The sequence below is a fragment of the Pagrus major genome, chromosome 2 (assembly GCF_040436345.1).
Source record: "Pagrus major chromosome 2, Pma_NU_1.0".
Taxonomy (NCBI): Eukaryota; Metazoa; Chordata; class Actinopteri; order Spariformes; family Sparidae; genus Pagrus; species Pagrus major.
Genome location: NC_133216.1, coordinates 18,614,405 through 18,626,766, shown reverse-complemented (window position 1 = coordinate 18,626,766; position 12,362 = coordinate 18,614,405). Strand labels below are relative to the sequence as shown.

The 12,362-nt window shown below is 39.8% G+C and overlaps 1 protein-coding gene across 1 annotated transcript in view; it reads left to right on the top strand.

The window, feature by feature from the left end:
• LOC141017873 (F-BAR and double SH3 domains protein 2-like) overlaps positions 1–12,362 on the top strand; it is a 73,270-nt gene that overhangs the window by 49,159 nt on the left and 11,749 nt on the right. Inside the window, exons 11-14 of the mRNA XM_073492669.1 lie at positions 2,657–2,773; positions 2,866–2,970; positions 9,053–9,142; positions 9,432–9,494. Coding sequence (XP_073348770.1) covers positions 2,657–2,773; positions 2,866–2,970; positions 9,053–9,142; positions 9,432–9,494 — 375 coding nt within the window. The remainder of the gene's footprint in view (positions 1–2,656; positions 2,774–2,865; positions 2,971–9,052; positions 9,143–9,431; positions 9,495–12,362) is intronic.

Genomic DNA, 12,362 nt, shown 5'->3' with positions numbered 1-12,362 from the left:
CTTTGTTCGAATCTGTGTGAGCTCACTCTTACCAAACCATCACACCAGAATCAAACTACATCCTGAATGTGAATAAGCAAAGGTTTTAGCCTTGTTTGACGAAACTCTGTCCAAATAATAAGGAATTGTGTTATTTTAAATGTCTGCATCTACAATATAACTAAGACTAAACTAAATTGGATTAAAGATGTAGGCATTCTAGTCAGGTTTACAAGCAACTCTTTACCTCTTGGTTTATTAGGATAACACCTTTAATGTGTTTTTCTATTTGCCATTTATGCATATAATCAGTCTAATCATAGAAATGTATTTGTCACAGTCACAGAAGGCACAAACAGCTGTCTGTACTGCTGCAGGTTGTGCAAACACCCTGCAGCACACACACTTTTTTAAAATCCGTTGAAACAGCTCACATAATAATACAGCTGCCTCGACTTAAGTGTGATACAGACGCTGTTCACTGTGTTGTATTATATTAGTCAAGACAGCGGTACGTCTCTGGAAGCTGTGCAGAGAGATCCTTTTTTAGAAAACAATTGGAGCCTAGTAGATGTCAAAATGATGCAAATTTGCGTTAGTAAAGACATCTGTATCTTGTTTTTGTGGCAAAAACATCATTTTTTCTTTTACATGTTTGCCTTAGAGTGAGGAGATGATACAGAACAAGAGTCCTCAGCTTTAATTAAATCAGAGACGTTGCGATTACATCATGTGTCTCAAAATTTTAACTCACACTTTCCCACCAGCATATTCTGTTCCTCCCAAACACACAAACTACCACACTCTTCATCCCTGTGGTTTGAGAATAACACAGTTGTCCCATACAGTACTCAGAATGACTGTTATTATGACAGTGGAGGTTGTTATTGAAGTACAGTACGATCACTCAACTGTGCTGTACTTCACTTTTCTCTTAGCTGGCAGGCTGACTGGACATCACTTTGCCTTTTAATCACTTCAGTAGTAGTTACTAATGGCTGACCCTGATTAAATAAATTAAAACTTGACATTGGCACATTAGCACATTTCAAATGCAGTCTGATTAACATAGGTCATATCTGCTAAAGGTCCCCACTACATCATCATAATTGAAAATATAAAAGAAAGATTAGTTTGTACTGTACTGCGCTGTGTCTTATATTGGCTCGCACAGTTGTTTCACATTGACCAGCTGAACACTTTAAGCCTTTTTTAGGGCTAATCATAAAGCTGATATACAAAATGAGGAGAATCAATGAAAGGTCACAGGCAAGTTGAAGATTCATGCAAGTATTCACATTTTCCCTGCGACATGTAGATGCTGGTAGGCCACCTGAAAGAAACTTTATATACTCCACAAGCTCAATTTTAGCAAGCTATCAAAGCACACATTAACTACCCTCCATGACACGTCAGTTTAGAGCCACTGTTTTAATCTAGTTTTCTGCCTCGCTGCCTTAACTCCCTGCCATACTCCTTCGCCTGAATGTAATTAAGCCGTAAATCTCCCATGTAATACTCTTCGTTTCACACCTATACTTAGCCAGATTTATACCTTCTTGTTACTGAAGCAGCACATAATTAATAGATATGATGTGCATGGAAACTTGCAATTAAAATATCCTGTACTTTAAGTCTGGGTAACACACTTTTATTATCAAATTATGGGAACAGCAGCCTCTCAGGCCTGTGAACACAAATCAATGACACTGAATGTATGTACATCCTGAGGCTCAGTTTGTTTTTGTTTAAAGTGGCAATTATCTTCAGTCTATAGCCAGAATAGATGTCATGCTTTACATTTTTGCTAATTTTAGAAACATTACGGGCCACTGATATATGCCACATAATTTGCCATCACATATAGACACATAGATGAATGGAGGACATAGGTTAGGATTGTTAAAAAACTTAAGCAGCGGAGTTACATGTGTACTAAAAGTATAATTTTTGTATCGCTAATCCTGTATAGTCAGCATTGAAAAGATCAAACTTGAGTCACTGTTTTAACTTAGAAGTGCATTCTTGTGGATCCCTTTACTCATAGTAAGAAGCTAAATGAAAAAGTAAGTTTTCAGGGTCTTTAGAATAAAGTTTACGCTGGTTCTGTCCAAATGGTAAATGGTGGAAATAGGTGCGTAAACTCAGAGACACATTTAATACGTCTGTCTCTCTAGAAACACTTTTTATTCAGAGAGTCGTGCTGATTCTTTTACAAGCTCACATGTGTTTTTTTTTATCTAGAAAAACAAACAAAAGTGAAATTCAAAAAGTCCTGTCCCCATGCACCTCCTGCTTTCTCTGAAAGTGCACATCTAAACACACAGTTGCACAGACGTTCACACACACACTCGCGCTCTTTCACATGTGGTTCGGATAGCATCCAAGAGGATAACAATAGAGCTTTGCAACACACGCTGTATTAATTACGTGAGAAGGAAATCTTTCTCACACTTTCTTTAGCTTAATCAACAGCTTCTGCACATCACACACCTTGTGCTGTTATTGCCAACAGTGTACTTATTTGTGCTTTTATGTGTGTTTGCTTGCCATGCTGGTGTGTGTGTGTGTGTGTGTGTGTGTGTGTGTGTGTGTGTGTGTGTGTGCGCGCGCGCGGGGCTGGGTGTGTGTTTACCCATGCCTGTCTGGTATGTGTGCGTGTGTTTGTCTATATTAGAGTCGTCAGCTGGAGTCGGAGACGGGAACGACGGAGGAGCACAGTCTGAACAAGGAGGCCAGGAAATGGGCAACCAGAGTGGCCAGAGAACATAAGAACATCATACATTACAAGAGAGTAAGATTGACACACACACTCACATGTGAATAAGAATGAAGGTCAACACACACACACTATTTCTAATCAGTGTTTGTATGTTTGATTTTCAGTGTCTGGAGGAGTGTGAGAGTCATGGTTTGCCACCCACAGAGCAGGGCAGACTAGACCTGGAGATGAAGATAGAAGACACCAAAGAAAACATGCGCAAAGCTGAGGTCTGTCAATATTTATTTAACATCACAACACTATTTAAAGGGTACGTTTAGGTCTAAGGGAGTACTACTGCACATGTGAAAAAAGTTGTGTAAAGCCTTTTGTGGGTCCAGAGGAAGCTGCATGTGATCTGATAAATTGCCTCCGGTGATGTCACTCAGTGACTCAGTTGCACTGTGGGTAATAGGCACCAGGTTTTGAAGAGTAGTCAACTGGTCTAGCAATGATTAAAATCGAGAGCAAAACCAGACATGTCACCTTTTATAATCCACACATTCTTCTTCCTTTTCAAAACCTGGGGCCTACATTACCCACAATGCAACTAAGCCACTGAGTGACATCACTGGAGTCAATTCATCCGTTTTCATACCGCTTCCTCCGGAGCATCAAAAGACTTTATACTACTTTTTTCACATACTGTATTCGTTAGAACTCCCAAAGACCCAAAACACTTTAATGTGTAAAATTGGTGGAGTTACCCTTTAATAGTGGGTAAATAATGGGATATGTTCCCTTAGCACTGTTGTGCCACTGTCTGCATTTAAACTCGACTCTGTGTAAATTTTGGATGGGTTCCCTGGCTAGGCTCCAGCTCTTAATACCATGCACAGGCTGCATTGGTATGGAGAGCGGATGGATGGATGGATGTTTCCTCTTTTTTAAAATTTGAAAGATGAAGGTTTTCTCTCCCAAAAAGCTTAAGTAAACAGACTTAAGTATATATATTTATGTGTGTAGTTAGTGTGGACTAGACAGTCACTAAAAACAGAGGAAAGTGTGTTCAAGGGGAAAAGGAAGCGAATGGAAAATGTTTTTTTTCCCTAAAATACACACTGTAAAATGTGGTGGTAGTAAATGTTGCATATCATCGTGGACTCACTTACTGCTGCAACATCAATGCAGCATCAGCCTAGCAAACAAGCCCTCTGTTTCAGCGACAAAATAAAATCCAGCCTTGTCCCAGATTTCCTCTGCTCAGTGTTTGGGCTGAGTGACTAATTATTTGGTAAATATCTTAGAGACAAACAGTGGCATTTGGCAATCGGGCTGCTCATCTGCTCGGCTGATGCAGCATGGTGCAGTTAACAAACAGTGGGCAGGATCAATCGATACACCTTTCACATTGTAGGAGATGTCAAATCATTCAAGTTATTTGACCCTTCTTATCCTCAAAGGCCGGTAAGCCCCTGCTCTACGTGGTTTGGATGCATTTACTTTAGTTGTAGACGTCTAAACTCACGTCTAAGCACACGTCTAAACAGTGACACTGTGAAAATATTTAAACTTTCAGAAGTAATAGTATGGTTCTCTCAGATTTCTTGCTCTTTCTTCAGCTCCTCACTTCTCATCTTGTGTTCATACTCCCTCTCAGCCTTTGCACTTGCAGCGATATCTATCATTTATGTATTGATTCTCGCAGATTCAACCTGTCACACACACTGAAAGACATCGCTGCGTCATCTCTCATCCTTCTCAACTCGATTCTGTCCGTTCTCTCACAAAGTCTCTTTTCATCTCTGCTCTTCCATTTCATCTTTCTTCCCTCACTTTGCTGAGCTCATTCTCTAACCTAACGCTGCCTCTTTGCCTCCATTATTACCTTTCTTATCAGGCTTTCACATATCTGGCACCCTCTGCTGTCAGGTTTGGTCTAAAACTAGTGTGATCACTAGTTCACTAAACATCCCCTCAGGTTTTTTTTTTTAAATTAATGAGCAGATTTTATTTCACTTTTCTGCTTTTACTGATAGACACACTTTGATTATAGTCTACCTCCAACTGCAAGAACACTTTTAGTAGCTTGTGATCTCACTTTCTACATTAATTCTCTCGCTGAAGAGTGCAAACATATGACCACCACTCCACCTTTTTTCCGACCCCACCCTCTCTGCCTCTCTGTTTCAGTCTCTCTCACTCACACTGTCGTTCTGCTATTCTTCGCCCTCCTAGGCCAGCATTACCTCGAGTAAGATGATGAATATTTTATGGGCTCATTTGGTACAAATGGCTTCATCACAGAGCTCTTATCACAGAATTATAGAGGGAGTGAAAGCAGTACAAAAGACATTATCCAGGTTTGATTACAGTGTTATCCGGATAGCGATTGTGCCATTCTTTCCTTTAACATGAAGTCCCATCTTCATCCCATCAGGGAACTTGTCTTGCAGTAGCCTTTTCAACACCTTATTACCAAGAAAATGAAAAGCAAGGCCTATATTTTTGATTTGTCGATAAAGATATTTTGAGGCATCTGTAGTCAGTGGAGGAATGCATATTGTCTACTGCCAGCTACCTCACTGGTGTTTCAGAAGCAGATGTCTGAAATGTAAGCTTCAGGTTTCTGGCAGCCAGTAAGAAAGATTGATTGCTACCTGTCCTCTTTTACAGATTTTTTATAAATTGCCTAATTTGCTTGTGACAACACCTTAAGCGCTCTGATGGCCAGCTAAGTTTTAAAATCAATGTTTAGAGTCGATGCACCGTCTGAGCTGGACATCATTTACTGTGTGTCAAACTGCAGGCGAAGCTATAAGAAAGATACAAGTTTCAGGTTTATTCAAGATAGGTTTAGCATACATGCTGGAGTGCAAGTTGTCAGCAGGTTTCCTGTCCTGTCCCGTAATTTTTCCATCTGAATATTTTATGTGAAACACGATGCAGGAAGCATAAATATCAATGCCTTGAATCATGTAAAACTTTCAAGAGGTTGCAGACCTAGTTATTAGCCAAACAAAGTGTTTATATGGGGTTTATGATTATTGTTGCCTTTATGGACATAACAAATTGTTATGGGGGAAGAGTAAGGCGATATTTTATTTCTTGTAATATTGTCATAGAAGACATTATCAAAATATCAAATCTAAAGTGTCTGCCCTTTCAAACTGAATGTGTTGCTTTGATTGTTGTTGTCACATATAAAAGAAAAAGAGCAACAAAACTAAAGGAAATAAAATATTATGGACGTTTTATGCTTTTGAATCTATTCTGCAGTGTTCAACAGTACACACCATAATCTTTCGTAGGATCCACTTTTTCTCGCCTCTGTTTGAATGGAATCAATAAACATTGAAATAGACAGTAGAGTTATGTATTCTGGGCTCTCTACAAATGCTGGTCTGCTTTTATGGCCTCTGGCTGACGGCTCGATAAAAGACTCTGAAGCTAGAGACGCTCCTTCCCTGAAATTACTTGAATAGTTATGACCGTAACAAAAATTACCAGCATGATAGAGATACACGCTATGATAAAAGTCAAGTGAAAATTTCACAACATGAAAAATAAACGGCTGTATAAATTATAAATAATGACAGTGTGCCCCAGGCTAACCATGTTTATTCTACTGAAGAAAACATATAAATAAAAAAGCAGTTTTTTTTCTCACTTTCTGAAATCTGTGTTAACTGCTAACTAGTATCAGAGAGTCTGATATTTGAAGTACATCTGCTCTGCATTTCCTATAGATATGTATACACAGTGCATCTTCTCACAGACAAACATTAAAGCCTTCTACCTACAAAAAAGAGTTCACACTATCTTGTTACACTTTCTTGCAAGTTTGTTGCGGTCTTCCCTCCTCGCATACTTTCAAATGCAGCAGCAAGAGCATCTCAAATTCCCCACAGTGATATTAGATGATTATTGGCTTCTTCTCGGCTGTTTTCCTCTTTCTAAGGAGTTCTCAGAGGATGAGAGAGTGAGAACAGTTGAAGCAAGAGAGGCTGTCTCCATACTAATGAGCTGTTGAAGGCTGCTGTCAAACTGGCTTCAGCAGACAAGCTGGCCTCATTACCACGTGGCATCAAAATCCATCAGACACGAGATGCATCAAGATAGAGACAAGACTGTGCTCCCAGCAAACAAAACTAATAAGGAACGGGATATTGATTGGAGGTATCGACTCATAATTTAGTCACAATTTAATCCGTGTTGGTCCTTAATATAAAAGAAATTGATGTGTAAAATGTTACATCTCTGAATTGCTTCTTTTGTCCAACCATCAATCCAAAACCCAAAGACTTATTAAAGTTTACGAAATGATTAATCGATTATCCAGATAGTTGTTAATTAATTGTATGTGGATCGACTAATTGATTAATTGACTTATCATTGCAGATCTACTCACGTCTTTTTCCTATGTCACATTGCTTTGGCTGCAGTAATTCTTCAAGAGCATCAGAATTCTTATTGTTTTACATCTGCTTCCATAAAAGTAAAAACATTGATTATAGCTGCCCAGCTGAGGTTGAACAGTCTGTCCACCAGTGATCTGTACCCACACCACTGGCTGCCAATTCTATTGACTTTAACTAAAGAGTTTACTGCGGCACAGATGGCTAAGCATGTATTGGCCTTTTTTGTACATTTCTCCTCTGTAGTCTGGTATGTTTATGGTCCGGCAGCCGAGGCCGCTGCCTCCTTTAAGCATATGTTGGGTGCTGCTAATGGAAAGGGAAAAAATGGAGGCACTTAAGGAGCTCAGGTCTTTATTGATCAAAGCCAGGAAGTCTGTCTTGACAGCGTGTGTCTGTCTGTCTGACTGCACATCTCTAAGGGAAGGAGATATCAGCTATCAATCGGCTCTGTCAGCATCGGTAAGAAAGGAAAGTGGAGGATAATGAAAGGGGGAATTGATAAAAAACAGTGCGAAACAGCAGGAAACAAAAGAGAAAGGATCGGAGATAAAAGAGAGTTGAGGAGGCAAGATAGACTGAATGTAAATCTCAGGGGTTTCTCTGCTGGTGGTTATAGCATCATCATCATCATCATATTGTCTCGTTAGGAAAGAACACAGCTCATTAAAAGAAAGTACAACAAGATTTGATGATTTGCCACTTAGAAGAGTACATGACATAGATTCAACATATTTTGGGCTGCAAATCAAGTTCACGTCGTCACTCTGTCCCTGTGCTGCATGTGATCTGATAGAGCTGAAAGGCCAAAAAAATTAAAGTAGAAAACTTGATTTAGAGATGACTATAAAATATAACACTGTGCACTGAGAGAGGTGTACCGTGTGTAGAGACAGTCTGTTATTGCAGTGTTTGCTCTGTTCTGCAGGTTCTCTTGGGGTCCTTCTCTCTGCATCGCCTAAAAGAACCCATTATATATGAGAAATGGTCCCCATCTGAGTGCTTACTGTACATAGCAATGTTTGCTAATAGCACATTATATTGTTATTGTCTTGTATTTGTTTTGTTTCTGCATCATGGCCATAAAATATTTTAAGAAATGAACTGAAGATTTATTGCGTCTATTTATCTGTCTAGTGTACAGTAAGTTTTCCATCTCTAGGAAAGCGGTTTCCAGTACCAAATAAACATGAAGCAGGAAGTCTTTCAAACCTGGAGAATTAACTGGCTGCAATCATTGTATGACTTGAAATAAGGCTGGTTAATACCTGCTTTCATCTGTCTAGTGCAGGGGGGTGCAAACTTTTTCCCTCAGAAGACCAAACCTTAAACTTAATGATGGGCCACAGGCCAAAAGCGACTGTCTATTCTGTTGTTATGATGCAAAATTGCAATGAGGATCCAAAGTTTCCTTAATCGACTGCTGCCTGCTGTGCTCAGATTATGCAAATGAATTAATATTGAGGGATTGTACGCATTTTTACCTCACAAGAAAGAAAACAACATAAACATATAATTTAATTTTTTAAAAATCAATTTAGATGTTTGTTTTTTTTTTAATAGAAACATCTGGTGGGTCAAATTTGCCCCACATGCCCCACTTTGGGCAGGCCTGGTCTTGTGTAAGAGGCCTGCTGGTACTCTTGACCCGCAGTGAGACATTTTAGGCACCCCCTTTGATTTAAAAAATAATTAAAAATTATATTTTACAACTTTATTATTTCATTTGTGCCCATCATTCCTCCCAAACATGATAACATTTTACTCAGCAGGTTGACGGTAGTGTTAAGGGCTCACAGTGACTCACAGGTTTACACAGGGTTCAAACAGGTCCCTTTTTAAAATAAAATTGCACTCAAGTTGATGTTCTTTTCAAGACTGATGTGAGAAAAAGTGTATAGGTCAGTTATATATTTGATGTTCTTAACATTTCTAACACCTTCTTTCTCCAAAGACAATAAAGCTAAAAGCCGAAGCTCGGTTGGACCTTCTGCGGCAAGTGGGGGTTGCTGTGGATACCTGGCTGAAGAGCGCCATGAACCAGGTGTGTGTTTTGTCTGAGTGTTGGAGAAGATGTGTACCTATACTGTATATACTGTATGTGTGTGTGTGAGAGCCTCTCCTTCTCTTTGCCTGACTTGTTTCATTCAGTGATACATGTTTGTGAGTGCATTCATTCACACATGCAACCCGCAGATTGTTTTTGTGTGTATATATTTAAATTCTGTCATGCATGACTTCCAGTTTTAGTGCAGTATGTTTGTGGGTGAGTGTGCCTGTTTGCAATATGTGTATAAACCCCTCCCCCTTCACTCTCTCTGTGCATGCTGTAGGTGATGGAGGAGTTGGAGAATGAACGTTGGGCCAGCTACACTTCCCACGATCCCTCACTGTCGGTGAGACACCTCCCCTCACTGTGCACGCGTCGCTGCTTTCTTGCCAAGCCAGCAGATGTTCTTACCTTTTTTCTCACGAAAATAGAACGCGTATTAATAAAATTTGCAAACATTGGATGCTAATAATAATTCATACAGTACATGTATAAAATATTTTGGCACTAATTTTAAAGTTGCGGCAGTTTATGACTTGGCAGCAAAGTGCAAATCTCACGTCTACAAATCAGAAGTAGCAGAGTATGTTTTCACCACATTACACAAGTTGTAGCTGATGTGTGTTGCATGAATGTTGGTTCCTTTTACTCACTTTAAATGAAAATCACCAGACCACTGAATTGTGTCACTGTATGTTAGTCATATATCTTCTATTGGCCCATCTGTTTGCCCAACAGTTTGTCTTGTTGCACTGCACTGACTTCCCCATGAGGCAAATTAGTGATTTGTGATATTGAGCTATTTAAATAAAATTTGACTTGACTTAAATTAAGAACACACAGAAATGTAATTTAAAACTCTAGGGCTCATAATCATGGACTTTTCGTCCTTTATGATTTCATTATAAGTGAAAACCACCAAGCCAGAACCGTTCTCCTGACAAATCACTTCCTGAGTGATGTAAATTGCAAGATAATTGACCTCAGCCTCTTCTGCCTAATCTTCTGTCACACCAGTTACAGCCTCTTAAAATGGCCCACATCCCATCTGGAATACTGATGAAGTCCTCACACAACTTGCAGTTTTTATTTCATGACCCTTAGCTTTACTGACAAGATAGACTAAGTACAGATCTGAAGCCTGAAGGGACCTTTTTATCACCTCATTGTGTTTATTAGTGTGAATGCATGTCAGAGGGGAGGAGGTGGACTCCAGGCAGTTCCACATCACTCTTTCCTCATTACTGGCAGTATTAGATTGTCTTTTTTCCTACTTTATACATCATTCAACCATGAACAAACAGATTGATATTTTGGGAAATACTCTTGGTGAGAAGTAGTGTCACAATAGCAAAAGGGCGAGGACCCACATGCAGATACACAGAAGCAGCAGGTTGAAAACAAAAAGCGTGTCCAAAAATCCAAAACTGCGAACAATAAAATGGCGGGTGACATAAAACTGGTGACAAAAAGGCAGGCAAAGGAAAATACCAATGCAATACAAAAACTGAGGACAAACCAGAAAACCACAACAAATCAGGAACAGAGGGAACACAGGAGACGCATGGACGAAAATAGACGAACCAACAAAGAGTAAGGGAACAACACAGACTTAAATACAAACTAAACTACCGAGGGGATGAGGTGCAGGTGGAGAGACACTGCTAACAGTGCAGTGCTAACGAGGCTGACACAGGAGGGAAACAGAACACTGGGAACACAGGTGGCAGGAGGTAGAAAGTAATAAGAAGACACAAGAGGATATAACTACAAAAGAAAACAGGATATAACTAATCAAAAACCAAAACCATGACAGTTAGATGTGATGATTGATGCCACTCTAATGTATGCATGCTAAATATGTAGCTAGGACTAGGAGCTGGTTAGCTTAGCTTAGCCCTTGGCAAGAAAGAGCACAAGTGCATTTCCCAATTCTTTAGAACCACTCCCTGAAATTAGATTTAAAAGTGCCTACATTTCCCAAAAGTGATGTTACAGTAATACCTCTGATGGGTTTAGTTGGTATTTTTCTTAAAGCTAGATGTGATAAAACTCATGCCAAATTTAATGTAACCTCTAATTATGCTCAATTAATAATGCAGCATTATATTCTGTTTCCTCGTGTGTGTGTGTATAACTGGATGCGTACGTGAGTTATGGATATTTATGTGCATTTTTATTTGTGCATTTGTGTATGCATTTCTGTCTCTCCGTTGGAAATATGGGGAGTGTATGTCCATGAGTGTAATCCCACACGGGACTTTGTTGGGAGGTGTGTGTTTGTGTGTGTGTTTCTGTCTGTCAGCAGGACTAAACATAGTCGGCCTGCTCGGTTGGAAGCACTTGACACTCTGCTCACATGACTTTGCAGCTTACAGCTAACACAAGAAAGATAGAGCGACTGAGTGTGAGAAAGGGAGAGAGAGTCGTGGGGGAAAGGGGGAGAGTTGTGCAGTGAAAGAGGGGGACGATTACTGAAGAAGAGAGATGGGGAGGGGAGAGAGCGAGCTGAGAAAAAGGAGAGGTGGTGTGATGTGAGGGAGAGGGTGGAGGGGAGAGGTGAGGAAGGAGTGGCATCACAGTGATAATGTTGAGGTAAAATTGGATGCAGAGGTGAGAGAGATGGAGGGATTGTGAAAAACTGCAGAGAACATAGATGAATATGAATATAGAAGGCCCCAGTATACAGCAAAATATATTAGAATTTGCAAGGACAAAATGGTGACCATGTTTCTAACGTCTGACACATTTCCAAATACTGCATGTAGGTGGTAATGTGAACTTTTGCATTTTATTTATGTGTCCCTTAGGCATCGGTTCAACTTTCTCTTCCTTTATTTATAAGCTAAATTAGTTTGAGGCGAGACTTGCTGAAAACTCCTCCATCTGGCATGGGTGTCATTAATAGCACAGACCAGGAGGCAGTTTGAGTTTTCAGGCATTTGACAGCAGTTCAACAGCCTTTGATTTTATTCGGAGTGTACTGGAGCCTTACGAGACTGACAGAGGCAAAGAAAGAGGGATTATAATAACAAGGTGCAAAAACACAAAAAAGGAAATGATGAAGAAGAAGAAGAAGAGGAACACAGGATTGTTAAAAGCAGTTTGCTGATTAAGGAGCGATTAAGAGAGGACCGATGGTCAGAGAGAGAAGAAGGGATGGATGGATTGTGAAGAATAATCTGAGGAGGAGAGCACAGAAAAACAATGGGAG